This window comes from Strix aluco, chromosome 1 (genome assembly GCF_031877795.1).
Source record: "Strix aluco isolate bStrAlu1 chromosome 1, bStrAlu1.hap1, whole genome shotgun sequence".
Taxonomy (NCBI): Eukaryota; Metazoa; Chordata; class Aves; order Strigiformes; family Strigidae; genus Strix; species Strix aluco.
In genome coordinates this window covers 56487231-56513654 of record NC_133931.1, presented here as the reverse complement: position 1 = coordinate 56513654, position 26424 = coordinate 56487231, and the positions used below count along the sequence as shown (strand labels likewise).

Below are 26424 nucleotides of genomic sequence, written 5' to 3'. Positions count from 1 at the left end.
CCAGAAATAAAAATTTCAGAGTTGGCAAGCATCCAGATCACCTGAACAATTTCAAATATTATAAAAAGTTATTCCCTTGAATTTACAGACCGTTTAACTTTGCAACAGAAATAAGAATAAACCCTGTAGGAAATAACTGGAAAGCACTTAATTCCCTAGACAGCAAACTTGTGTGGACTCTTATTGAAGCGTGTAGCCTCAGTGGAGCTGCCACGACACCTCGGCAGATCACGTCCCGACCCCAGCACCGCGTGACTCTGTGCCTGCTGTTGCCCACCACCAGCTAAAATGGCAGCCCGCGGCACCCCCACGGCGCGCGCCGCCCGGACGGGCGCCTCCCCGGCAGCAGGGGGCGCCCTGGCGCTGCGGACGGGCGGGCTGGCCCCCCGCCGGCGCCAGGGAGCCCCGCGGGCCTCTCAGCGCCGGTAGCCGCGGCCCCCAGCCGAGGCGGGAGCCCCGCAGGCCCTCGGAACCGAGCTGCCCGAGCGCTACGCGCTACCGGCGGCACGAAGGGCTGCCAGTGAGGCAGCTACAGGCTCCTGTCATCCCAGAGATCACTGCTGCCCCTCTACCTTTAGAAACACTTGCCTCCACTCAGCCCTTCGCTGTCTTCCAAAACATAAAGCTAAAAACAGGTCTGAGTCTGTTTACAGCACTTAACCAAAGTATGACTTTTTTCCTCTCTCCTTGGAAACACGGGGAGGAAGAGCCTCGGATCCTGAAAGTCTGCAAACAGGATCTGAGCAGCCCCACACCACCTGCTGGAAATCCCAACTTGTGATCCAGTGATGGATTTGGACCAAGGAAATAAACTTTCTGGTCCCAAAGGAAACACAAGTTAAAGGGTTCAAGGCAAGAATAGCCCGAGGAGTCTCTCAGAAATTCTAGTCAAAGCGACGGTTAGTAAAGAGACCACAAAAAGTGTGTAGGGAAAACATGAACACATATGTCGGTCTTGGAAGAACAGAGCATGAAACCGAGTGCCACAAGGAAAAGGTGACCTCAGTTTTTTGTATAACCAAAGTAAGTTATCAAACTAGCTTCTTGAGGGCCCAGACTCTATACAGAAGAGAGGGAAACAAAAGGGCCCTGCCTTCTCGAGTGTTCTCTAGTCCCAGAAAAGCTAGGCAGAACTCAGCCTTTCACCTCTTTGCTCCACTTCGCTAGAAGGCAGCCATCGGAACAGGTTTGTTCAGTAATGGCTAAGGTTCAGGATATAACCTCACCATCTCCAACACATGAAAATCAATCAAGAAAGTTTCTTGCATGCTTTACATCGTTTATAACAACTACAACGTAACTCTTCACTCTGCAAACCTTCAACCCTCATTTGTGCCCATTACAAAGAAGAGCAATGCTGAAGCTGACTCAGATTCACACATGCACAAAATTTCCACAATTACTTTCACACATCCCTATCTATCTTCCCTCTCACCCGTGCCACCCAAAACAACTGGCCTACTCTAGTGCTATAATACTTCATGCATTTAGGAAGTGTAACAACACTGAAATAAGCTTTTACCACTTCAAGTTTCTACAGCAATGCCAGAGAGACTGGACAGAATCCCTTTTACTAGAAACGTATCTGCTAGATAGCCATCAGAAGCTGAAAATTAATCAGCTTGGTAACTCTTCTCAGGAAGCAGTACAGATAAAAGACAACTGAACCTCACAGAACATACTGATGTAGCAATCTGAAAGGCAATGTAGCTAAGTACAATTTAAATTTACTCTGTTAGAAGATTCAGATTTGTTTCCTTCTGTTTTGAACTGACCTGATACCTCCTATCTTATGTTTTGTATTTGCATTGGTGAGAGGGAAGCCACAGTCCATACAGCCTTAGGTGATAAGAGTCATAAATTACCGTATTTAAACATGGCTGTGGAAATCAAACTTAAACACACCATCTCCTGGTTCCCACCTACAGGATGTTTGAAGTTCATCAGATAAACTATAGTGCATCTTAAAATTCCAATCCAGAGAACAGTATGTTACAAAAACTATTCCGAGTCTCAAAGTGTCAGAGCTAAATATATTGTCTTCACATAGACCTTCACACAGTGCTATCTAAAATACAGGGATAATTTAAGAAAGAGTAGCTACTTTCCCATAGCCTGTGTAAATTAATGAGGCAAAAATCAGGTTAACAGAGAATCATTAAAGAACCATGAAAGGAAAAATTTAAACAATCCCAACAGAAAGGTCATTTTACAGTTGCATATTAAATTACACAATATATGCATAACAACACATACATGCTATTAATATTCCACAATTGCAGAGAGACTAAGCATAGCCCTTATTTTCACATTGTTGGACAATGTGTACAGTATACAAACAAACATTTCTGAGCACAGAATCATCTCTGGTTTAGCAATACTTCTTTTTATGGTATTTATAATGGGAACTATTATGATTGTGATTTTTAATGGTGAAAAACTAAAATTGTTAAATTGCACACACAAGCAAGCTCTGCAGAGAAGTTAAATCTGAACTACTAATAATTTTTTTTAATGGTATATTTTTTCTGGAAAGAAACAAGAAATTTTATCAAAATTGTGTATTTACACAAACGACAGTAATAAGAAAGCATTTAGCTGCATAGTAGATGATTTTTCAGACAAAACTAAAATGCTTAAAATAGCTCCCTCTTTAGATTAAAACTCATGCTGCTTTCTTACACTTTACTCGGAAATAAACACCAATTTCCTAATCATTTATTTTGGCTTCTCAGCACTTTTTTTCTTCCCTTTTGCTCCTAACAGCCACCTGTTCTTTCTACAACTGCAGAAGATTAACAGTACCATGAGAGCATATACAAAACAAGTAACAGTTTAAAACAGCAGTATCACTAAAACATGTATGTGTGGGGAAGCAACCCAGAAATCTAAATGAGATAAAGATAACTGTAATCCTTCAAGTATGTATTCATGTTTTTATCAACTTTTTTTAGAGAGGGTTTTTTTTTTTTTCAACTAGTAATTAAAAGCCATGAGAACAGGGAGCACGCATTCATCTCTGATATTTTCTGAACCTAATTTACCTATGAATTTGCACTACCCCACTACCTAAATTTATGTTCATGAACCGCAGAGTCCCTGTTATACACAGCAAGAGACAAGAGGAAGTATGAGGCAATGCTTTAATACCAAGTCAATAACCCTCCCTTTCTTATAGTGCCTACAAACATTGCCAGTTATGACAGGGAAATGAATTGTGATGCCCAGCTAGAAGATGGGCCAGGGAAAAATACATGCTGTGCTTCTCCACTTTCCGCTTATCCCAAATTAAGTGCTGAAGTGTGATGCCAAAGCAGTAAGTTGTAGCTTGGAAACAGTATGTACTTGACTAGCAGCTGCTATAAAAAAAAAAAAAAATAAATCTCTGCTTCTGGTGATATATACTATAGAAGCTGCAACAGCTACTGAGAAAGGAGTAACAGTACTTCAGAATCATAGAATGGTTTGGGTTGGAAGGGACCTTAAAGACCATCTAGTTCTAGTTCCACAGGCAGGGACACCTTCCACTAGCCCAGGTTGCTCAAAGACCCGTCCAACCTGGCCTTGAACACTGCCAGGGAGGGGGCAGCCACAGCTTCTCTGGGCAACCTGTTCCAGTGTCTCACCACCCTCACAGGAAAGAATTTCTTCTTATCTCTAATCTAAATCTACTCTCTTGCAGTTTAAAGCCATTAACCCTCATCCTATCACTACACTCCCTGATAAAGAGTCCGTCCCCATCTTTCCTGTCGGCCCCCTTTAAGTACTGGAAGGCTGCTGTAAGGTCTCCCTGGAGCCTTTTTGGAGCCTAGAAAATTAGGCTGAACAACCCCAACTCTCTCACCCTGTCCTCACAGGGGAGGTGCTCCAGTCCCCTGATTATCTTCGTGGCCCTCCTCTAGAGCTGCCTGAGCAGGTCCATGTCCTTCTCATGCTGAACACAGCACTCCAGGTGGGGTCTCATGAGAAAACCCTCAGTGCACAATGTTTCAGGTGTCCTCTGTTCCCCCATGTAGAACTATAAGCACAAAATCCGGTGTGCTGAGGAGCAAAGAAAGGAAGTACGATTCAAGTGCTACCATGATTATGCTGACTTCAAAATAGAGACCAGCAGAGACTGTGTTCTTGTGAGACACCTCGAGAGGCACCTCCATAGCAAACAGCAATATTAACTGCACTGAAGCCAATTATGTTGTGTTGCACAGACCTCCTCCACAGCTGTCATCAGGAATATGCCTGTGTCAGAACTACGCAGAGCTTAGAACTAAGCAAAAGTCCCTGAATTACGGATGTTCTTTGGTGAAAAGAAGAAGAACTTCGCATTAGTAAATAAAATTCAGAAGACTTTAAATTGATGGATTACAAAAGCCAAGACACAGCAGATTACACCTGATGCTCTTAGAGTATTAAGGAGAACTGGAGATAGCTAGTAGGCACTCTCCTACTTAAAACTTCTGGCGCTGGACTTAATTTTTTGAAGCACTGCACATCCACCCCCCTCCAAACGAAACAGCTTTGAATAATTAGTTTTAACCAAATTATTTCCAGCAGAAATTCAGAGAAGCTCTCAACAACTGACTTCACTTTTGAAAGGGTAGACTTTACAGTAGCAAGTACTTTGAAATATAGTATTTGTCTGCGTGCCTTTTACAGGTGTCACACATGATGGTTTGTCTTGTAATGACTGTGAAACCACTGCTTGTATTTCCACTGAACAGGGCTTTTAAATACGATATTACTGGTCAATATTAATTTGACATATGTCAAATTACTATTTTCAGCACAAGTATTCAGAAGCAAGTTAGGAAGAATATGAGTTACAAAAATAAAACCAAAACGTGCCTTTCATTGTACTATATATTTAAAGACCATGTTACTTACAGTTGGGATGCATATCTTGCTCAAGGGATTGCCATCCAGTAGGTATGAGCCATTGAAGGTCACATATTCATCATAATATTGAGGTGCCTGAGGAATAACACTGCACAGTAATTTACGCTTCTCTTCTATTTTTTTTCTTATGTGCAAGTATTCAAAATACGGGTTTGCTCTCTCTGAACTGTATGGCTGAATCTCTTCAAGTTTCAAAGAATCAACAATAGCTGCCAGCGACTGCTGGGTTTTCTCCTTAGCCTGCAGTACAGAAGGGTTCACTTGCACAGGCTGAGGCACACGCGACACCTTTCTTTTACGTGGATGATGTACCTGAGCATCATCCTCTTCAGTTAATCTAATCCTTGCTTTCATAGATGCTGACGATTCAGACTCTTTTTCTGATGTCTGCGTGCAGCCAATAAGATTCTGCTTACCCTGGTTAGCAAGCATATTTGCTCTGTTCCTTGTAATTCTTTGAGGTACTTCTTGCTGTTCCACCTTCTGATCCTCAGCAATTTCTTCTTCTAGTTTAACTATCTGGCTGTATTTATGCACCTCTTCCTGTGTAATCTGTTGTGAACTATTTTCCAAATTAGATAAAGAAGAGTACTGTGGTGGCTCATCTGTCAACACATTTTCTCTGTCTGCAGTGCAGGGTTTTTTATTAGCTGATTCGTTTGTAATTCCCTTTGATATTCCTGAACTTAGTTCACAGAGATCAACATCGGCTTTATTATCAACAACATGCACTGAAACCAACTTTTCCTGTTGGCCTTTTTCATTTCTGAAGTCCGAAGTATCTGCTGCGTTACTATCCACTTCACTCTGAGCATTCTTACAAACAATTTTACTGAATGCATACGAATTTACGTTTAATTGTGAACTGCTATCACTTTCAGGAGTATCTTTTTCTAACGGGACTGTAGGTAAATCACTCACCCTTTCATAGCTCTGTGAAATATCCTTCACAGAGCTCTCAGAATATACAGCAATGGGTGCATCAGCCTTCTTAATGTTTGAAGGGAAGAAAGCATTTTCCAGCTCTCTGGTACTAGTAGCACCTGTATCTAAAGCAGAAGTTGTAGTTTGAACTAGATTTTGTTGTACAAATGATGAATCTTGACTGGTAATTCCTGGTAAAGAAATGTGTTTAGACGCATCTGAGACTGGCTGGATAGATAAAGAACAAGGTGACTGTGAAGGCAGAAATGATGCAGGTTCTTGAGAATTTCCCTTAATTTCAGCATGCTGAGGCAAAAATTCAGATACCTGTTGTTCTTTTAATGACCTGTTTTCAGAATTATGCACTGCTGTAACACTGTTAGTACCTTGCTCTGATACACCATAACTAGAGCTGTTAAACTCATTGTTTAATGAATTAAGTCTGTCAAAAGGCACATCCCATGGTTTGGTTTGCTGAGTCACACCACTTTGACTACATGGCTCTAAATGCATGTTACAGTCTTCTGAAGGGCTCATCTGAGCAGTATTTTTAATAGTACTTGTACCCGTCGTTGGCTGCTTGCTGCTAACAGCTCCAGTTAGAGATGATGTAAAGTTTGACTGCAAACCCGACATACTACTTTGAAAATCTCTTTCAAGCACGCTACACGGTAGTTCTGGTTTAGGAGAAGTGCTAGCGTAAGTCTGAACTGATGGAAGAGCATTCTGATTATTTTCTTCTGATATTCGAGGCTGTTTGCTGTGTTCAGAAACAGCAGCAGGCATGCTGCATCTTTGAACCTCTACAACAGGTCTACACTCATTTAAAACCAGTTTAACATCTTCAACAGACGCTGATCTAATGTACGTTGGTGGAAGCCTGTTTGTGAAAGGTGGCTTAATGCGATCTGGGAACTCAGCAAGACCATCCGTCTCCTTTTCAAGAAGGGCTGGTGATTTGGCACTTGCCAAAAATGGTGATTGTGAAAAAGACATTTGGGAATCAGAACCTTCTAGTATGAAGTCTGAATCATATTCGACTACAGGCCTTGGAGTAGTTACTGTGGTATGGCAAGAATCCTCAGAGCTTGCAACTGAAACTACAGACACTGATCTGGAGCTCAGACCTGTCTTTTCACTTTCTGATTTGGGGGATCTATTTAAATTATCTAAAACCAATGAAGGCTTTATAACATTGACACTTCTCGTATCTACTGATTGTGATCTATTACTTGTAGCGTCTTTCTGCTGTTTTTCTTTCATACAAACATCAGGCAATTCTGAGCTCTTTGAACGAATCAGTTCTTTGCTTTTTACTTCAGCTAATGACTGTTTTGGTTTTTCTTTCATCTTATTAAGTTCTAAACAAGCACGGTTTCTTAAACGTTCCTTTTCTTTCTGTTTTATTTTTTCTTTATGTTTTCTATGCCACTGCTCTATTTCCAGATCTTTAAGGCTAAGCATTCTTTCAAAACTAGTTTGCATTAAATCATCATTGACTAATCTTTTTTCTTTAGGTCGAGCATCCTTTGGTGCAGGAGCTGGTTTAGGCTTAAGTTTCTCATGTTCAAGTTTCAGTTTAAGTAAACTACTTTGATGCAGTTTATCTTTATGCTTGTCTCTCTCTTTGTATCGGTCTATATCTTTATCTTTTTTATCTTTCTCTCTACCATCTGGAGTTTTCAACAAATCATCTTTCGTTTTTTCTTTCGAAGATGACAGCTTGTCATGCACTGGTTTATTACTTTCTGTAATACTGCATCTCCTTTCCTCTTGCATGTGTTTTGAGTTTGCTGCTGTTGAGATCTCCTTGTCTTTGGATTTATCTTTTTTTTCAAGTTCCTTTTCTTTGTCTTTAGTTCTATTCTTTTCTGATTTAGTATATTCAGATTCTTTTTCAGACTGTTTGGCTTTTCTTTCAGTACAGTGTTTTTCTTTGCTTTCAGCCCAATGTCTGTCTTTATCAGCCTTTTCCTTATCATGCTTCTTATCAATTTTTTCTTTATTTCTTTCTTTGTCATCGAGTTTTTTAAGAGTACCTGTGCTTTTTATTTTATCATTTTCCTTATGGCATCTTTCCGCTTGCTGGAAATTTGGCTTCTCTTTTACTTTCTCTAAATTTTCATTTACTTCTGATTTTTCTTTCTCCATCTTGTATTCATGTTTTACCTTTTTCTCTTTTTCTCCATTTTTTCTTTCTACCTTTTCAACATCTTTTTCTTTGGCTGAGGTTCGCTTTTCAGTCTTTTCTTTATTTTCCTTTAAATTCTTTTCCTGCTTTTCACTATCTGTTTCTTTTTCTGTTAAATGCATGCTGGCTGCCTCATCTTTAACACCAAAGCAGAACAATTCTATTTCTTTATCTGCCAGCATAATTTCTTTTTCTTCTTTTGTGTCTTTTATTTTTTCATCCTTGAGAAACTTCTCATTTTCCTTTTTGTTCTTCTCTTTCTCCCTCTCCTCTTTAGCATTTCTCTCTTTCTGGAACTGTCTCTCCTTAACTAACTTATCTTCTTTTGCCACAGCTTTTTCTAGCTTTGATTTTCTGTCTGAAGATAGAGATTCATGCTCTATATTTAACAACGTATCTTCATTTTCATCACTTTTGAAAAAGTTCTCTTTCCAAAATTCTCTGTCAAACTCAATACTTCTTTGAACCTCTTTAACATTATCTTTATGTTTATGTTTTTCCTTCTCCCCATCCTGTTCCTTTTTGTGCTTGTCCTTTTCTCTTTCTTTGTGCCTTAATTTATGTTTTTTAAGTGTTTTACCTTCCTTGTCAATCTTTCTCAGAGTATACTCTGAATTCTCAAGTGTTGAGCTATTATCTTCCTCTTTAATTTTAGGACTAGATTTTTCACCAAATTCTAAGTGAAAATCTTTCTGATGATGCTTGCTTTTTTCTTTGTGCTTGCAAGATTTGCCACTAGAACTTTCTACTAGATATTCAGACTCAGTGTTGTGATCATACCGAACTAATTCGGATTGCAATGTTATTTCAGAACCTCCTGGTGATAAGCAAGTTTTGGTGTTTTCTTGCTTTAATGGTGTTGATTGCTTTTCACTTAATCCACAGGGATGCTTTGGAGATTTGCCAGCAGTGATATGAAACAGATGTAAAGAAGAATCTTCTTTTGGGGTAAAAGCCTTCTTAAAGGTTTCTTCCTCTCTGGTTTTATCTAAAGAATCTAACGCAGAAGTAGCTATATTTGTTACTCTAGCATTTTCTTTTTCTTGCTTTAGTTCTTGATTCTCTTTATTTTTGCTCTGATTTTTTACTTTCCTTTTAACTTTGCCTTTTTGCTTGTGTTCATTTGTAACCATGTATTCTTTCTTCACTCTTACATCAGAATTTGATGTCTCTGAAATAGAGCAAGGAGAGACTATCTTCTTGTCTTGAAGTATTTCTTCATCTGAACTTTCAGAACTTGAATACAGAACTCTAGATGATTTCTGCTTTTTGCTTTTAAATGATTTTGAAAAGACAACTTTTTCTTGTTTCACAAATAAGCTGTTCTTTTCAACTTCAGTCTCATCCTCTTTCCTTAGGTCTTTTCTAAGAATGTGTTTGTCATCGATCATTTTTTTCATTTCATCTTCATCATCATCTTTAAACTCATACTCATCAAGAGCAGATGGAAGTGGTGCCTTACTAGGGACCATCTGTTTGCTGTCATTGGCTACAGAGTCCTTTTCTGCTTCTGAATCAATATTCCCCTCTACACTGGAAGGATTTACAGATGGAGCTTCTTCAGAATCTAGTGAAAGAAAATCAAAAATTAGGTCAATATTGATGGGAGATTCTTTACGCTTTAGTTTAGGACAAAATAGTTCAGTTCAGCAGTCATACTTCTATACAAATGAAAAAAGAAAAAACCACTCAAACCACACAATAAGCCTTCTCACTAGAATTAAGTTTTTTAAGAGAAAATGAATGGTCATGAAACCAAAGTGCTCCCCACACTGAGCTCTCACTCAGGTATGTAAAAATATTAATTAGCATTTATGTCCCAATCTAATTACTTTAAATTTTGTAACCCGCATCTATTATGCATAATTCCTGCATAACCTTTCTCAAGAACATCCTACTATGATGACTCATTCCTCTAGAAATTTGTCAACTCTTATACTCTTTAACAACTAAACTATGTTCCTCCACGTGAACTATCTGGTCATGTTTCAACGGCAGATAAGCTTTTATTCTTAAAAGTCAAGAAGTTCCTCATGTAAAGAAATTCCCTCATGAATCTTTATGCACCTGATACAGACAGCCTAAGTAGACTATGCTGTAATTCACTGCAACCAGTCTCTGCTATATGAGTGCATAGCACGGAGCAAGTATGTTGTACTAGAGGTCCTGGACTTCCAAGTCCAAAATGGAAACCTCTCAACTGTTCCTCAAATTAAATTTTAGGAAACATAGGGATCACCACCTGATCATATGAAGATCTAGAACTCCAAAATCTTTAAAAAGTATTTCTGGATGTATTGTTGCCTCCAAATAAGGTTCCAAGTCAAGTCTCTTCAGCTGAACCTCTAAGTTTGTTTTTTAAAAAGAACTGAATGTGGTAATATTCAGCACCATGGACTAGAGATTTAACATACTGAATAAAAAGTAAGAGAAGAGTTTGAAATAATAGTGTAAGGAAAGTGATGAAGCAATTTCAATGCATTAAAAGTTTGAATGAGGAAAAAAAAAATGTATGTTCTGCTGCAAGATTCCCCCTCATTTCCAGCAGGATTCTCTGTGGACTAACTGCCAGTATACAATGGTTAAGAAGACACTTACCTTGACAGCAGGCTTCTCCACTACTTTGTATTCAACAAGACAGTATCAACAAAATAGATTCCAGAAGTCCCTTATATCTTCTATATTATGTGTAGCACCCAGAACATATTAATTAATTCTGTGCTACCAGTTTTTTATGTATTCCCCTCCCTCTCTCATATATACATGCCATCATCTTCCTGCCTTAACTCTAACCACTCCTTGTAACTTGCCTGTGCCTTCCCTTCACCCTTTTCCTACAAGGTAGTTGCTGCTTCTCTCTTTCATGTCCCTATTTATTTTGCTCTTAACAGTCTTTCCCCATTGCAAACACATCAGAGAGCTTACTCCTTAATGACCAAAGGTAAAGCAATGGAAGCACAGGAGACGGATCACATATTCTCTAATCCTGACTGCTTGAGAAACTGCAGAGAACATTCTGCTCCTCTTGGAAACCAGCCCATGGAAACTAAGCAATACCCTACACAGACAACTGTTGAGGAATCAATTGCTAAATAGTAACAAGTTTCTATTATGCATATGTAAAAATATTTTTCTTAAGATTAATGATTTGGCTAAGCTTAAGTAGATTCTGTGGAGCAATGCCATGACGGTCCCTTAAAAAAAGAACTACTATGCACTGTATTTCAGGCTATTCTTCTAATGCCAAAAAAGTTTACTCTACATCATTATTAGCGCTACACAGGGCAATATGACTTTTTTTTTTTTTTTTTTTGCTTGAAGTATAGCGAAACCTTGAATAGAAAACATTCCTAGGGGTTTGGTTTTGGGGTCTTTCTGTTCATTTGTTTAGTTGGGTTGGTTTTGGGGTTTTTTTTATTGTCAGGGAAAAAGGAAATTATTTTAACAATCATGTGACAAGATGCTCTCCCTCATGTAACTTTCACAGAATGGCTGAGGTTGGAAGGGACCTCTGGAGGTTACCTTGTCCAACACCCCTGCTCAGGCAAGGCCACCCAGAGCCAGCTGCCCAGGACCATGTCCAGGCGGCTTTTGAGTATCTCCATGAATGGAGACCCTACAGCCTCCCTGGGCAACCTGTGCCAGTGCTCAGTCATCCTCACAGGGAAAAAATGTTTCCAGCGGTTCAGAGGGAATGTCCTGTGCTTCAGTTTGTGTCCATTGCCTCTGGTCCTGTTGCTGGGCACCACTGGAAGGAGCCTGGCTCTGTCCTCTTTGCACCCTCCCTGTAGGTATTTGTACACATTGGTAAGATCTGCCTGAGCCTTCTCTTCTCCAGGCTGAGCAGTCCCAGCTCTTTCAGACTCTTCTCACAGGACAGATGCTCCAGTCCCTTCACCACCTTCCCAGCCCTCCACTGGACTCTCTCCAGAATGTCCATGTCTCTCTTATAATGGAGAGCCCAGAGCAGGATCCAGCACTCCAGCTGTGGTCTCACCAGTGCTGAGCAGAGGGGAAGGATCACCTCCCTCGACCTGCTAGCAACACTCCTAATGCAGCCCTGCATACCACTGGCCTTCTTTGATGCAAGGGCATTTTGTGCCACTGATCACCACCCTCTGGGCTTGGCCATTCAGCCAGTTTTCAATCCACCTCATTTCTTTTATTCAAAAGAACCTGAATTGCTGAAGACTCTGTGAAAAGCAGAAGGAAAAGTTCCTCCCTGGCACTCAAGCAAGTTACTCATGATCAAGAATCTTTTGCTTCCAAGGAGATAACAGCTCTTTCTGTGCCCCAAGAGGTGATACCTGCTCCTTAATCTGCAGAAATACAGTAGGGGCCAAGAATTACTGCCTCCATGTAAGCAAGCTACTATCTGGTCACGTTCACAAACCAGTGATTCACCCACTGGCAGGGACTTTTTACTGACTAAGTGTAACTAAGTTACACCCATGTGAGACACTGATTCATCTACTAAGGGTGTGAAATAAGTGACTTTAGGGATATTTCCCCCCAAGAAGACCTCTCAGAAACCACTTTGTATCATAATAAATGTGCTACTTTCTCTGTATCTTTCTCTGGTAAAACCACCATTCCGAAGTAGGGTTGATTTGGAGAATGGGAAAGGCTTATTAAAGAGAGAGAGAGAGAGATAGAAAAGAAAAAAAACCAAATCAGAATAAATATTGCAGATAATTCAACTGAAAGATTTGAAAACTACCTCTAAAACTTAAAGTGGAAAACAACCTTAGCAATAGCAACTGCTACCTGCAGCAACTCTTAACAGCTAACACTATATAAAAGATTAATATCACCTAACTTCAGGTTAACTAATGCAACTGAAGTATGCAATTAAATGGTTACTTTTACCTGAGCAACTGTCTTCATCATCAGAGATGGGCACCTCCCTTTTCAATAGCATTTCCAACTCTTCAGTTTCAGCAACATCAACCGGTCTCTCCCCATGCTTATTGGCTTGAAATGGATTTCCACCATGTCGAAGCAACAGCTTCACAATCTGCAGCATTAAATAAATTAACTTTTAAGTTTTCCACAACATGTTACTTGACCAGCAAAAAAACCTTCCATTGCACACAAAGTGTGGATAACGTGATACGCAATCCTAAACTCCTACCTATTAAATTGAGACTGCAAAGCAAGACTTCAGCAACTAGAATGCAAAGTCCAGGTATTGATAATCTGCTCATTAAAAGAGGTAATATAATAGGGAAGACTAAAGAAAGTTGTTCTGTTACACAGACTAACATCATCATAAAAATAAACAACAGTGGCCTTTTGTTCTTGCTGTTCTAGCAGTTCCTCACACAATTCACGTGGTTGCTCACCTACCAAGCTCTCTACTCCTCTGCATTCAATTCACCCCCTTGCTCCAAATTTTTTAGCACTTAACTCTAAGGAACAGGAAAAGTTTTTCCAAGTAGCAGTACTATTGGTTTCCACAGCATTTGAGAAAAGCCCTGACAGAGATCCAAGCATCTTATTGGAGGAGCAAACTACCCCCATCCCCAACTGAATACAATACAGCAAAACCATCAACTTCTCTACCATCAGGGGAAAAAAAACCATTGTCAAAGCTACAATGATACCAAGGCCACCACATTTTCAGCATAGTATCCAGTATTAATTACTTTTTTTCAGTCCTACATGCTAAGAGTGGGGAAATTCAGTAGAGTGTGATACGGTGACATGAAACTTCAGAATTTTTCTCATACGTAATGTAGTGAGATGGTCACAGATATGTATACTGATACCAGACCAGCAAGAGGTCGTGTTCTCCAAATCTCTACCACAATTTTATGCAAGTTCAATCTAAAGACCCAACTTTTGTTTAGATACCCATAAGAAACAGGTACTAAATAGTTAATAAGAATTTCACAATCAGATTATCATAATTATTTTCTCTACCCTTTCCAGAATATCCTTTCAAACTGAATGTCTTGTTTGGAAGGTATACATAAGGGATAGTTTCTGTTTTTAACTTTATATAGCTGATCACACATGAAGTAATGAAATAAAAGAGACATAAAAGGAGAGCACAGTCATTTCTGCATCTAGGTTGCAGAAAACAAGAACAATTTCAGAAATTACTGTAAAATACCTGAAGTGCTCCATTTATCTTCTCTGCTAGGTTATTGGTAATTTTTTTTCAAAAATAAAGAATATATATACATCAATGCTCTATTTCAAAGTTCATGAACAAATATATAAAAATAAATGTAGGGTATACAACTTTAAATATTTTACATATATATAAAAATACTTGATATATATATATAAAAAGCATATTTTACTTTCCTATATGTACAGAAAGAAAAAAATTTCCCCAAACAGTATTCTGTTTGGAGACATTTTTCTTTTGAGAATTCTATACAGTAGAAGTCTCGCTTAAAACAAAAAGTCAATAAAATGTTTATTTATTTAAAAAGTAAAAGCTTTTAATACTGAAGAAAACAGATACTGGTAGAAAATAGTTGGCAACTGAAATAGGATGAAAAGCAAGATGAAACAAAGAAAAGCGAAACAACTTTAAGATGCCCCCAAACCAGCAGAAGCAGAATTATTAAACCATATGAGAGTAATCAGGACAGTTAGGATTTGTTGTAAAGACAGAGCATTTCAAGCCACTTATTTAGTCCTCTCCCACTCTCTCAGCAAACTCACATTTCTATGCCCACTACTAGCAGAATCATGAAGTGGCGTGTCATCATCCAAGCCCTGTGTGTTCACATCGGCTCCCGCTGCTATCAGGACTTTAGCAACATCGTAGTAACCGACATTACAAGCTTCATGCAGTGGTGTCCAACCTATAGTGAAGAGTGGTAAGTGTGAGTTTGAAAGGTCAAAGATTTGTTTTTTTCTCCTGTGCTTCTATCACCTTGAAAAATTTCAACACACACTCACACATAGTAGTTGGCAGGAAGGTAATGCCATCTCTCTGATGAACAACACACACTTTATCAACGTTAAACTTCATGCCAACAAACTCCAAGTTTTACCGTGATTAAATTGAGCACAGAAATCACTAATCAAATAGTAAAAGACAAAATGTGACACAAAATCCCCAAGCTAAACATGTTAGAAATTCTTTGACTAGTGAACATTTGAACAGTGTTAGGTGTATATATATATAGAAACAATTTGAAAGTACTGGAAAGAATAAGTATGGCAAATTATCATAACCAGTGCTGCTTTAGAGCCACTGAACATGTAGCAGGAATCACTAATAACATTCAGCAGCTATTAGTCTAGATAGCAAGCTAATCATCGTCAGAGAACACACTCCTGATGCTTTCTAGAATATTAGTCATTTTTAGCAATTTTGATTTCCACATTGATAATCTGAAGTTCAGAGCTCATTTTTTGTAGCAGAGCCTCAACTGAAGATGACAATCAACCCACACACGCTATATTCCTTACCTAAATCTCTCCTCCCCAACTTGATGCCTTGGACTTCATAGATGCCCTGAACTTCCAGCCTGCTGTTGATGCCTTCTCAAGGCCCAGTTTTGGGAAGGCATTCAACTTTTGTTTCCAACATAACCAGGGCAAGTCTGGAAGAGTTTATTCACCTGAATTCTGCATCTAACAAATAATGCATCTAATCAGTATGTCCATGAAGAGGAGGTACAAGAACCACCCCCTGATTTATATAATCCCTCATAGTAAGGCAACTTCTCATCTTCATCTCTCACTCAACTTCTCACCTGCCACTCATTAAACTAAAAAAAAAAAGAAAAAGCTTCTACCTCAGTCAGTGGCAAAACACTTCTTCCTGATCTTTGTATACAAAATTTTCCCTCCAATCATCACTTCAGTCACTCACATCCAGCACTGCCTGGCTACCACCTCCTTCTTTCCATTTTCTTATAGTTTGCCTTTTTCCCACTCACCAACAATGATGATGCTCTTCTGCTCTCAGCCCTCTGATCCCTCTCTTCTTCCCTCTTATTAATTCTCTCTGTAATTCATTCTTCTCCATGTTTTACTGCTTTGCTTTTTTATCCTGTCACAATATCCAGCCTGCCAACTCTAGTCCTGGCTTGCTCTCAACATCTGTTTCCTTTACTCTTGTTCTCACACAGCAGTATCATTCTGGCAGATATCCCATGAGCAGGGTTACTTCCCCCATTACTAATTCATTTTCTGCTTTGTTCTGCCAATTTCTTAGCTAAAAAACTCTAAACTTCACTGCATCCGAAATTCTTACTTTGCTCCACCCATGACTCACTGCTCAAATCCTCCCCCTCTTCTTGACTTTTTCCTCTGCACAGGATTTTGAAGCTCAGCCACCTCTGCTACTCAATTTCGATTACCAATGGAAAAGTATCTCACTTGATCCCAAACACGTCCTCCAGAGTTCTGAATAAAGCCTCTAACAACTTGCTTCCCATCAATTCTCAGAACCAACTCTCAACCATCTCCTCATCCTTTCATTGGTCTTTAAAATTAAGTATCTGTACTGAGTCAGGCTGGGATGAAGTTATGAAGTTAACTTACTTCATAGCAGCCCACAAAGTGCTGTGCATTGCATTTGGGGTTAAAACAGTGTTCATAACACACCAGTCTGATCCAAACTGACCAAAGGTGTATTCCATACCATACAATGTCATGGTCAGCAATAAAAGCTCAGGGAAAGGAGAAGGAAGGAGGGATGTTTGTAGTTATGGTGTTTGTCTTCCCAAGCAACCATTATAACTGCTGAGGCCCTGCTTCCCAGGAACTGGCTGGATGTTTGTCTGCTGATGGGAAGTAGTGAATGAATTAATCTTTTTCCCTTGCTTGCACATGCAGCTTTTGCTTTTCTTATTAAACAGTCTTTAACTCAACCCACAAGGGCTTTTTTCCATCTTATTTTCTCCCTCTGCACTGTGGAGGGGGGGGAGTGAGAGAGCAGCTGGGTGGGCGCCTGGCAGCTGGCCAAGGTTAACCCACTACATCTCTTCTTGAAGTGTTTCTATTCTTGCTGTGATTTATATGGGTTTGACTTCCCTTGAACTTCCCCTGCCTTTTCTAAAATTGCTCTTTTCAACAAGTTCTCACCTCCCCTCTCAACTTCTCTGAAGATCCCCCTGGGTTTTACTTCTGCTTCCTTTTTCTTCCTTCTCTACAAATGAGTCCTGGGCAGCCTCATCTTCAAACATAAATTCAGCTACCCTCTGTACACCCAGAAATCACTCATATGTTTCTTAACTAAAATCAAGATTTTAGCACATCTCATTAATCTCTTGATGTCAAGTTTGAGCTGACCACTAATTGTACCATATAATTCTTAATTTCTCTCACTTGGGCCTGCTACCTCAGGTCATCTCACCATTCCCATTGAAAGTATAATTTTCCTTATAACCATTCAGACCCATAAACTGAGCATCTTTAGCAGGCTTCACTGTAGGTCTGTCAAAACTCTCATTCAGACCTTCATTATGTTTCTGTTTCTATTATGCAATGACTCGAAAAACTTGAAACTCCTAGTGTTGTCAGTTAATAATACCAGCGAGTGTTCTCAATATTCTCTTTATTCCCTTGCGATGCCCTCAGCTCCCCACAAATTTTGTCACCTTTTCTTCAGCATTACCCTTTGCATTGGGAGCCCAGTCTTTCTGACCATCACCAGAAGCAACACGGCTCTTTCTCATACTTATTTCCTCACTTTCCCACGATCCACTTCTACTATGAATGCAAAAAAGCCAGCATTTAATGGCTAATGTTGAGAGGTAGAATATTAGGAGCTGTTCGTTATGCTGTTATAATGTGCACTTGACACTTGTATTATTTTTAGAGTTGTCCTTGTATCTAAGGGAGAAAGGTCTACTGAATCCTGTCTTTTTATAAATGTCTCTTAGAACCCAACCTCACAACCACCTCTGCACCAATCTTTTATCCTCTGATTTAGCTTTCCTTCCACTCTGTTCCCTCCTCACTACCCCAACCCCCCACTATGCCCTAAATGTCTACCCAATACTCCGGCTCCTAAGTCTTACACCCCTTTACACTGGCTGAGGAAAACCCAGCAGGTACTTTGGCTTATCTCAGTACGTAAATGCATTTAATTTGGTGCCTGGCCAATCAACAGCTGGCAACTACTGAACTCAGAACTGCAGGTTCTGTCTTCTGTGGAAGCAATACTTTGGGGATCTCATATTTACTCTGCTGGAGATTTTTTACTAAATTGTGTGGAAACTTAACTACTGTGAGAGTATCAAAAGCAAAATAGGCAAAAGTTTGCCAGCAGGTTCCAAAAAATTATTTAGGAGGTTTTGCAGACAGACAGGCAGCACAGACATTTCCTTATAGAAAGGTTACTAAGCAGATACTAAGAAAAGTAAAGAAAGATACCAAATAAAGGATACTAAAAATATGGTACAAGTTACAACTTACCTTAAAGTTTATCAATCAGTGCTGGTATCACAGCAGATACTGGCATATCAAAACTAGCATTAACCTAGCAGGACTAGATGACAAGTGCAAGCTATACCACACCCGTACATTAAAGTGCTACCACCTTCACTGTTACTAAACTTTACATCTCACATAGCCTACAGTCCCATTATCAGTTACTGACTTTGCCCAGTACAATTCTACAAAGTTCAGCAAGTGTGCACATATATTTATTTTTTATATATGCCTAGTGTGCAAAGGCCCTGGTCACAACTGAAACATCCAGGTATTATTATACCATTCTAATAATATACTATGTACTACAGTGTCCTAGGTACTACCACTGCCATCAGAAATAAAAACATGATTTGAAATTAAATCACTGACAACTTCAGCAGTTACATTTGATTCGTACAGTTTAGAGAACATGTATCAACTTACCTGCAAAATCTTTTACATTCACATTTGCACCTAAACTGATTAGCTCCTTAACCTGTTTAACATCCCCTCGAATTGCTGCCATATGTAGAGGAGTTTCCCCTCGTTCATTTCTTTTGTTAACTTTGTCTTTTTGTCTTGAAGAGGAGCTTGAAGTTTTCTTTTGTGTTGGCGTTGTTTGTAAAGGATGATTTAAGGTGGAATCTACAACACAAGTTTTTTAATGGTCACCAAGTTATTTAACACTATTTTTACTTCATCTCATTTTAACAAATGTATTCAAAGACTACAGTTATCATGGAATAGTTATAGTTAAATGAAGGATGCATTTGACACTTCACATGTACCAACATAATGCCTATCTGCAACGTGCAAAAGGGTGTTTTGCACAATGTCACTATTTTTAAAGTGGGTTTCAACGACATATTAAGTCTATCCAAAATACAAGGTTCACATACTCTGGTATAAATTCTGCTGAAACAATACAAAGCATCACTGTGCTGATCAGTAACGACACTGCTTCTCTGTCCTCCAGCACACTTCTGCTGTATTTTTATGTAGCGGGATGTCAGTTTAAGGAATTACTTGTGCATTGTACTCCCTGCACCTTCTCAGTTGTGCCACCACAAATGTTTTTGGGTGGACTGGACAGTAAACTACTATTACTAAATTTTCTCAGTATTTTCTCAAAACTAAGGGGAGCCATAAAGCCAGATTTACACAAAAGGAGAAACTGCAGTAAGACAGCATGTATTGTATTCTTCTGGTAGTTTTTGGTTACAGGGAGTCAGTTAAAATATCATCTTCTGTAATTAAAGTTATTAACATATTTGACAGAATATATGCTTCTGACAAAAGAGTGCTTTATGAATATAAATATATACTGAAATAATAGAATTCTAGCTAAAATATTTTCCTTCAAACATTATTCTATTGAATAGTGCCTATTAATTAAAAGTGAAATCCCTAACCAAAGCAGTCTTGTTCTATTTCAGTAACAGTTTAAATAAAAGTATGCAATAGTTCAGGCAATGTTTGTAGAGGTTTGATGGAAAGAAGAGAACCTAGAAGTTCCAACTTCTGCAACTCTTATAATTTGCCACAGAGAGCTAAAGCGTATCAGTCTGCAGTTTCCATCTTCATAATTCCTTGAGTTTAATCTCTCAAGCAACTGAGAACAACATATCCATGGGCTAGGGACTCAAAGGTTTTCATATATGGGGTAGACTTCCCTGGCCAGAGAGACTAAAGAATATCCTTTTTACCCCACAAACTATTCCAAAGTCTGAGGAGCTTTTTAAAGATACCTACTCTTGCCATTAAATTGGCTTGCCTTTCTCTACATAGATTTTGTTTTAAACATAGCAGGATATGTAACGGGCACCAAATTCTTAAGGAAATGTAGCCACTCACTTTTAAACGCCAAATTTGTAAAAACATTACATGGGTAGAACATAGACATACATAAAGACTTTTTAAATACAACTGAATCAAGGTAAGTTTGAGGTTCTGAATTAAAAACAAGGTGTTTCCCCACTCCCACTAAATCCTATGGAGATGAATGATCCCGTTTCCTTCTAAATTAAAATCCTGCTCCAAGTGGAGGCAATGAGACAGCAGTTAAACTTCATGAAAAACAGAGAGTACTTCAGGTTTTAATTAATGCATATGGAACAGTGTTTGAGAGGCAAAAATAATCAAAGGAAGAAAAGAGATTTTCAGGTTTTACAGATATCATAATGCAAAGCTTTGCACATAAATACAGAAGGTCAAGAATTTTTCAGCAGATGTCTCGTCAATGCACAATAGAATTACTAGAATTACGAATAATTTAAAAAAATTTCAATAAAAAGCAAGGATTGTTGAAAACCAGCAGGGTTCAGAATACCGTTATTAGGACAGAATTAAACCAGCAGGAGGAAGAAAACTGTTAACTTCGTAAGATCACCTGGACTGTTGTCTCTTGCTGTCATCTGCATGAGAAGTGCCATCTGTTTGCGCTCTGACAGAGGATAACCAAAAAGAATGCTAACTGGTGTTGATTTCTTATTTCCAGCATCCTTCTTCATTTTCTTTTTTTCCGGACCTTCCTTCTCTGGAAATATTAACATTTAAAAACTCAAACTGCTGTTCTATTAGAACATTTTTCTAGAAATAAAACAGCTTTTTAAGGTATGTGAACTGGTGATTGGTGGCAGGTGATGAAAACCAGAAATTGCATCTCTAATTTACTGCATTTGCATTAGTTTTGGTTACCTGTTCTAATCAGGATAATAAGCTACTGAGTTAAAGCACTTAAAGCTATAAGGAGGATCACTAAGAATTTCTAAAAGATGAAAAACCTGTTTCCCAGCAGGAAGACTGTATATGTCACAACTTTAATTTTCAGAGAACCAAGTCAGGCTCTTAAAAAATTTTGTAAGATCAGCTAGTCAACTTTCAGCCTTGAATACGGGTCTGAGACTGTGCTCTACTCCACTTCTCTCTAGACACCATGTTAAAAATTAGAAAAGACTTTTTAATACTGGTATTTGTTAGGTAATTGGATAAAAGATTGTGTGTCTCAAACACATCCTGTTACTTCACCTTAGAGCAATTTCTTCTCCAAAATTCATATCCTTCAAACACATACAGCTATTTTATATACATAACTTATTTCCTTTTATGAATATTTATGGTAGTTGTTTAATATTTCATGTCCAAGTTTTAAACCAGGAGCTAAAATTACACATCTAAATAAACAGACCATTTCTAAAGCTGTTCAGTACCTACAAACTCCCACAGATCTTCAGACTGGTTAAATGTGTTCTGAAATCAGACAACTTTTTAATACCTAATGGATTTCAAAACTAGAATTTTATTTGTGTAATTTGGAAACTTTGGTCCATGTCTTCTATTCTTTTCAAAAGTTCTTCCTTCATTTTTCTGTATAAAGGTCTCCTAAACCAAACACAGGCATTTAGATTAAAGTATGATAGAAAACAACTGATCTGTGATTAAGTAATTTCAACTAAATCACTTTTAACTGGAGCAGTATTTAACCATCATAACATCAAACAAGTACAAACTTTCAATGCATAAAATTTCTTTCGATACAACTGTTTTCCACATATCTCCCTACCTGGTCATTATTGTTTAACTGTATTTTCTAGGCACATATTAATTTGCATTTATGTGTAGTGAAGACCGTTCATCTTCTGTAATTATCTCATCTTTCCAGGCAACTGCTCTTTTTCTGTCTTAACAAATTCAACATTTTATATTTTGTAAGCAGCTTATATTACTTGCGTGTTAGATCTATAATCTCTTTTCTTCAGAGCCCCTAAGATTACTGCTTGGATGTAAAAGATGGCTTAAGGAACCTTAGTCACATATATGGTGACTTGGAATTAAAATTTTTTGAAAGAATTAAAAAAATTTTCCAACCACCAACATCAAGAAGGAATGGTCTGAAGAGTAACAGATTCAATCAACAAAAATGACATCTCCAAACTCTGAGCAGATAATTCCCTTCGTTCTCTCCTTAAAAGCCCATGTTCAGTATTAGCTTTTCCAGAGACCCTGCTCACTCTACTGCAACCTCTCCTTTTGGAAGCTTCCCTACCAACCACATTCCCTTTAAGCAGCCAGTCAGGACTCTGAACCCTACAGTCACGAGTAAACCCAACTCACCCTCCAGGCTGGACTACTGACCACAAAGACAGGGACAGAATTCAGTAAGGATGTCTATTGCCTACTTTCTCCTCTGTGGCTGGCTGATGTGCTAACACCCACACAGCAAGCAAGAACATGAAACAAAGCCGAGATCTAAAAATTACAATGTGGAATATGTAATAAATTAAAGGGGGCAGAGGGGAAAGATGTTGGACTGATTAATCATACTCGGCCATACTAGTATGCTAGAATTTGGCTGGGAATTGGTTGAGGCTTGGTTGGGTTGTTACTATTAGTTAAATAAACCTGGTTGCCACACTGACCTTTTTAATTCTTTCTGTAATAAGTTATTTCATCTTATTCTTACTGTGACTAACTACCATCTGATGAGGCACTGTTCATCCGCTTTTAGTTCATCTTAGTATTTTGGGCCATACTAAAAAAAGTGTGGAAATGCAACTGAGCTACAGTCAAGGTTGGGGAAGAATTGTATTTTTATTACTGTCCGTATGATTATACTGGTCTCCCAGTTTCCCTTCCTAAATCTCAACCTTAAAACACCTGTATGAAAACTTCATTAAAAAAAAAAATTGGTTATCTTCAAGAGCAGAAAATCTTAAAACAGAAGACTCTACTGAGGCAAACTTCACTAACCTACTGCAGACAGCCAAAAATTAATAAAAATTACAAATTAGAAGCTTAAGTTCCTTTGAGGTTCCTAACCACGTACCATTCCCTTTTTCATTAAGCCCAAACTGACTCTTTTTGCTTTAGATTTTCTCCACTTCTGCCTTAGGCCCCCTCTGTGGTCCTCCTTGTGTCATTCATTTCCTCTCAACTCATCTTCTGCCTTCCTACCCTTCTCTAAATCCCATCTTCTAGGTTTGATTACATACACAGACTCTAGTAACACAATGCTGTAGAGGCACAGGAAGGCACATAATTAGTGCACATTTTGAATTCCATAATGACCAAATAAGAAATACATGATTTTACAGACTAAACAATTATGAGCAAGACTATTTTAAGAATGGAAAGCTACAGACCTATGTACATATTAAAAAAACCCTACAAATGTATCATCATGTTTAAAAAGGAAACAAGATCCCTTTTACAGAGTAATTGATGAGATTTTTTTCTGAACTACATTCATTTCATACTGCTGAATATCTAAACATTCATTCAATATCCAAATCAACACTACTGTTCTATTGGTAGAATGTCTGCATAGGAAAATTTAAATAAAACCTAAAATGAAATTGTACTTTCCCATTTTCACTGCAAATATGCTGTTCTCTCTCCAAGAATAATGTACATCATACCCTTCATTGACTAATTTAGTATTTCCATCAAAACAACACATTTCAGTTTGTCTGGCATGATCTACTGTTTCTTAGCTTGTGTTATTTACTGCTCCTGATTCTTTTCTTGAAAAACACATTCATTTCCATTCTGAATTATTCCTTACAATTTTATAGCTATACTCAGTTTGAGAAAATAATACATCAAAATAAGTGAAATAAATTTTTTGGTGATCTAGCTTTTACCTTTTTACTATACTGTGTACTTTTCCAGGTATTTTTATCTGGTGGGTTTTAGGTTTGTTTGGGGTTTTTTAAAAATAATTTTGTTAGCAAAGCCTACTAAGTAAATGAGTTTGTTGCCATCTCACGTTTAGTATTGTCAAATCACACAAAGATCCTCCCCTATATATTCCAATGAATTCCAGTGGTGGGGCAAGCTATTCTTCTATTATTCTTTATTAACACTGTGTTTGCAAAGAATTTCTAGAGCTTACCAATTAAAAGTACCAAGAAAGAATACAACTGCTCTCACCAAGTTATACTGTAACATGCCCTTAGCACACAAAAAAAGGACACAATTTTATTAAAACTTATGTGAGACTTCATATGTGTTTTCAGTAAATCTAAACAGTTCAATACAAAAAATTAATATGATCAACAACAAACTAAAAAAAAAAGTCTCAGAACTAAAGCAGGTGCACCTGATAATCCATTTACTGGAGCATGTCCTGTAAGAGGCTATTGCTCTTCCCCAACAAGATCTCACGCATATGCCCTGGTTCTGAATGTACAAGTACAGGACAAAAGGGCCAGAAAGAAGCAAAAGGAAGGGAGTAGTGCACGTAGAAGAGAAATTTTTATACACGAAAAAATAAATAAATAACAAAATCAGATTGTAAAAACTTTTTTTTTTTTAAAATCCAAGGAAAACAACAATGCAACTATCGATAAAGAAGCTACACAAATCGACAGAAAAATTCTTATAAATTACTGGGAACCCCCATTATGCTTATTGCAGAATATACTGTAAGCTTTGTTTTCACTGCTCCAAGAATATCATCACACAGTACACTATATTTAGCAGGAGAAGACCAACTTCAGAACTTTAACTTTTTAGCTATTCTTTATCTTGCGGTAACAGAAAAGTTTTCACAGCTGTGTACTTGATGTTTATGCAATTTGAACAGTTACAACGTCCCTAATAGAGGAATAATATCAGTTTAAGAAATTAAGTTTAGGTAGAATTTAATGTATAAAATTGACTGTTAAAGTCATTTAGGTTTCGGAGTTTTTGTAGATTTTAAGCATCTTCTTTTCAAAGTCTATGGAATACAAATGCCTTCTTTTACATTCACTTATCACTTTTTGGTGTTCTTTAGCAGTTAGAAATAGAACATCAGGGAATTTCTTATTTGTTACTAAGAACATAAAAATCAAAACTCTTCAAGTGCCTTCACATTCAATTATCTATTAAATAACCTTCATAATATACATCCAAATCTATCAGGACAAAATTCCGTTTACGATTTTCCTTTTGCAATGTAAGCTTTTCACCTAACACTTTAAAAAAAGGATTTAAAAATAGCTGAGTTATGTGAAACAGTGATTTAGGTGCATTTGAGCACTTACTTGTAGGAGAGCTTCATGAAATTCACTCACAGTACTTAAACGTACTGAAATGAGAAACATCAGTCATTAGCGATTATTTTAGGAGAATTTATGCATCACAGATTATGTCCCAAGGCACTCAATAACGTAACTTTTTTTTTTTGATAAATTGTGAATTCCCAATCAAGTAATTTCTAAATGTTTTAGGAAAATAAACTATTAAATAATGTAACGTGTGGATTTCTCAAAACAAACCATGCCAAACTAACAGAATATTCCATTTGGTAAAATAATCACTTTAGTGGATAAAGGAAATAAAGCAAAAAGACCAAATTCAAACATCAGGGCTTATGATAGTCTGGTTTCATGCAAAACTCCTATCATAGTGCAAATTGTAAGGAATACCAGGATTAAGAAATAGGACCACGCAAAGCTAAAATACAAACTGCTTGAACTAAATGCTTCTAAGCAAGTTGTAAGATTGAGTGATATACAACAAAAGACTAATATACTTATTACTAACCACTGTAGCAGACAGGTCAAGACCATCAATACTGCATATGATGAAGTTAAGAGAGACAGAGTTATTAAGATGTGTGTGGATGTAGCAATGTGACTGAAGTTAAAGAGAAGTACACCATGATCGACTGCTGCTTCCTATCCCCAAAGAGAAAGATTAGAATGTGATGAAGAGACAAATCATCACAGTATACTCAGTATACTATACACCGTAGAGCTATCAAGGTACTATTGCAATACCCAATTAACTAAGTGTATGACATATTTATTTAACCAAACACACAAACAAAAGCACCTCCACTTTCCTGCCTCTAGTCCAAACGACAGTTAAAGAAACTTGTAATAGTTGAACAATAACTCCAGACCCAGCAAGCAAGTGTGTAAACAGTAATAGCTCCACTAACCTCTTGTAACTATGGGAAGCACAAGTACAGAAATTGTGTTACTATGATGTACACATACAACAAAAAGAGGTCAGTTGTTTCGTTCTTCTGGATG

General features: G+C 37.9%; 1 protein-coding gene across 7 annotated transcripts in view; it reads right to left on the bottom strand.

Annotated features, from left to right (window-relative positions):
* The window catches only part of ANKRD12 (ankyrin repeat domain 12), a 68585-nt gene that overhangs the window by 9586 nt on the left and 32575 nt on the right, over nucleotides 1–26424 (bottom strand). For 5 of the 7 annotated variants that reach the window (XR_012623002.1, XM_074821729.1, XM_074821753.1 and 2 more), the window contains 5 exons: nucleotides 20790–20936; nucleotides 18845–19045; nucleotides 14690–14832; nucleotides 12878–13025; nucleotides 4882–9575 (listed from right to left, as the gene is read on the bottom strand). Coding sequence is in view for 6 of the 7 variants with exons in the window: in XM_074821729.1 (XP_074677830.1) it covers nucleotides 4882–9575; nucleotides 12878–13025; nucleotides 14690–14832; nucleotides 18845–19045; nucleotides 20790–20936 (5333 nt within the window). In the remaining variant the exon portion in view is untranslated. Of the gene's footprint in view, nucleotides 1–4881; nucleotides 9576–10606; nucleotides 12559–12877; nucleotides 13026–14689; nucleotides 14833–18844; nucleotides 19046–20789; nucleotides 20937–25428; nucleotides 25473–26424 lie in introns of those variants that run through there. The other 2 variants (XM_074821762.1, XM_074821780.1) reach the window with 2 other exon arrangements.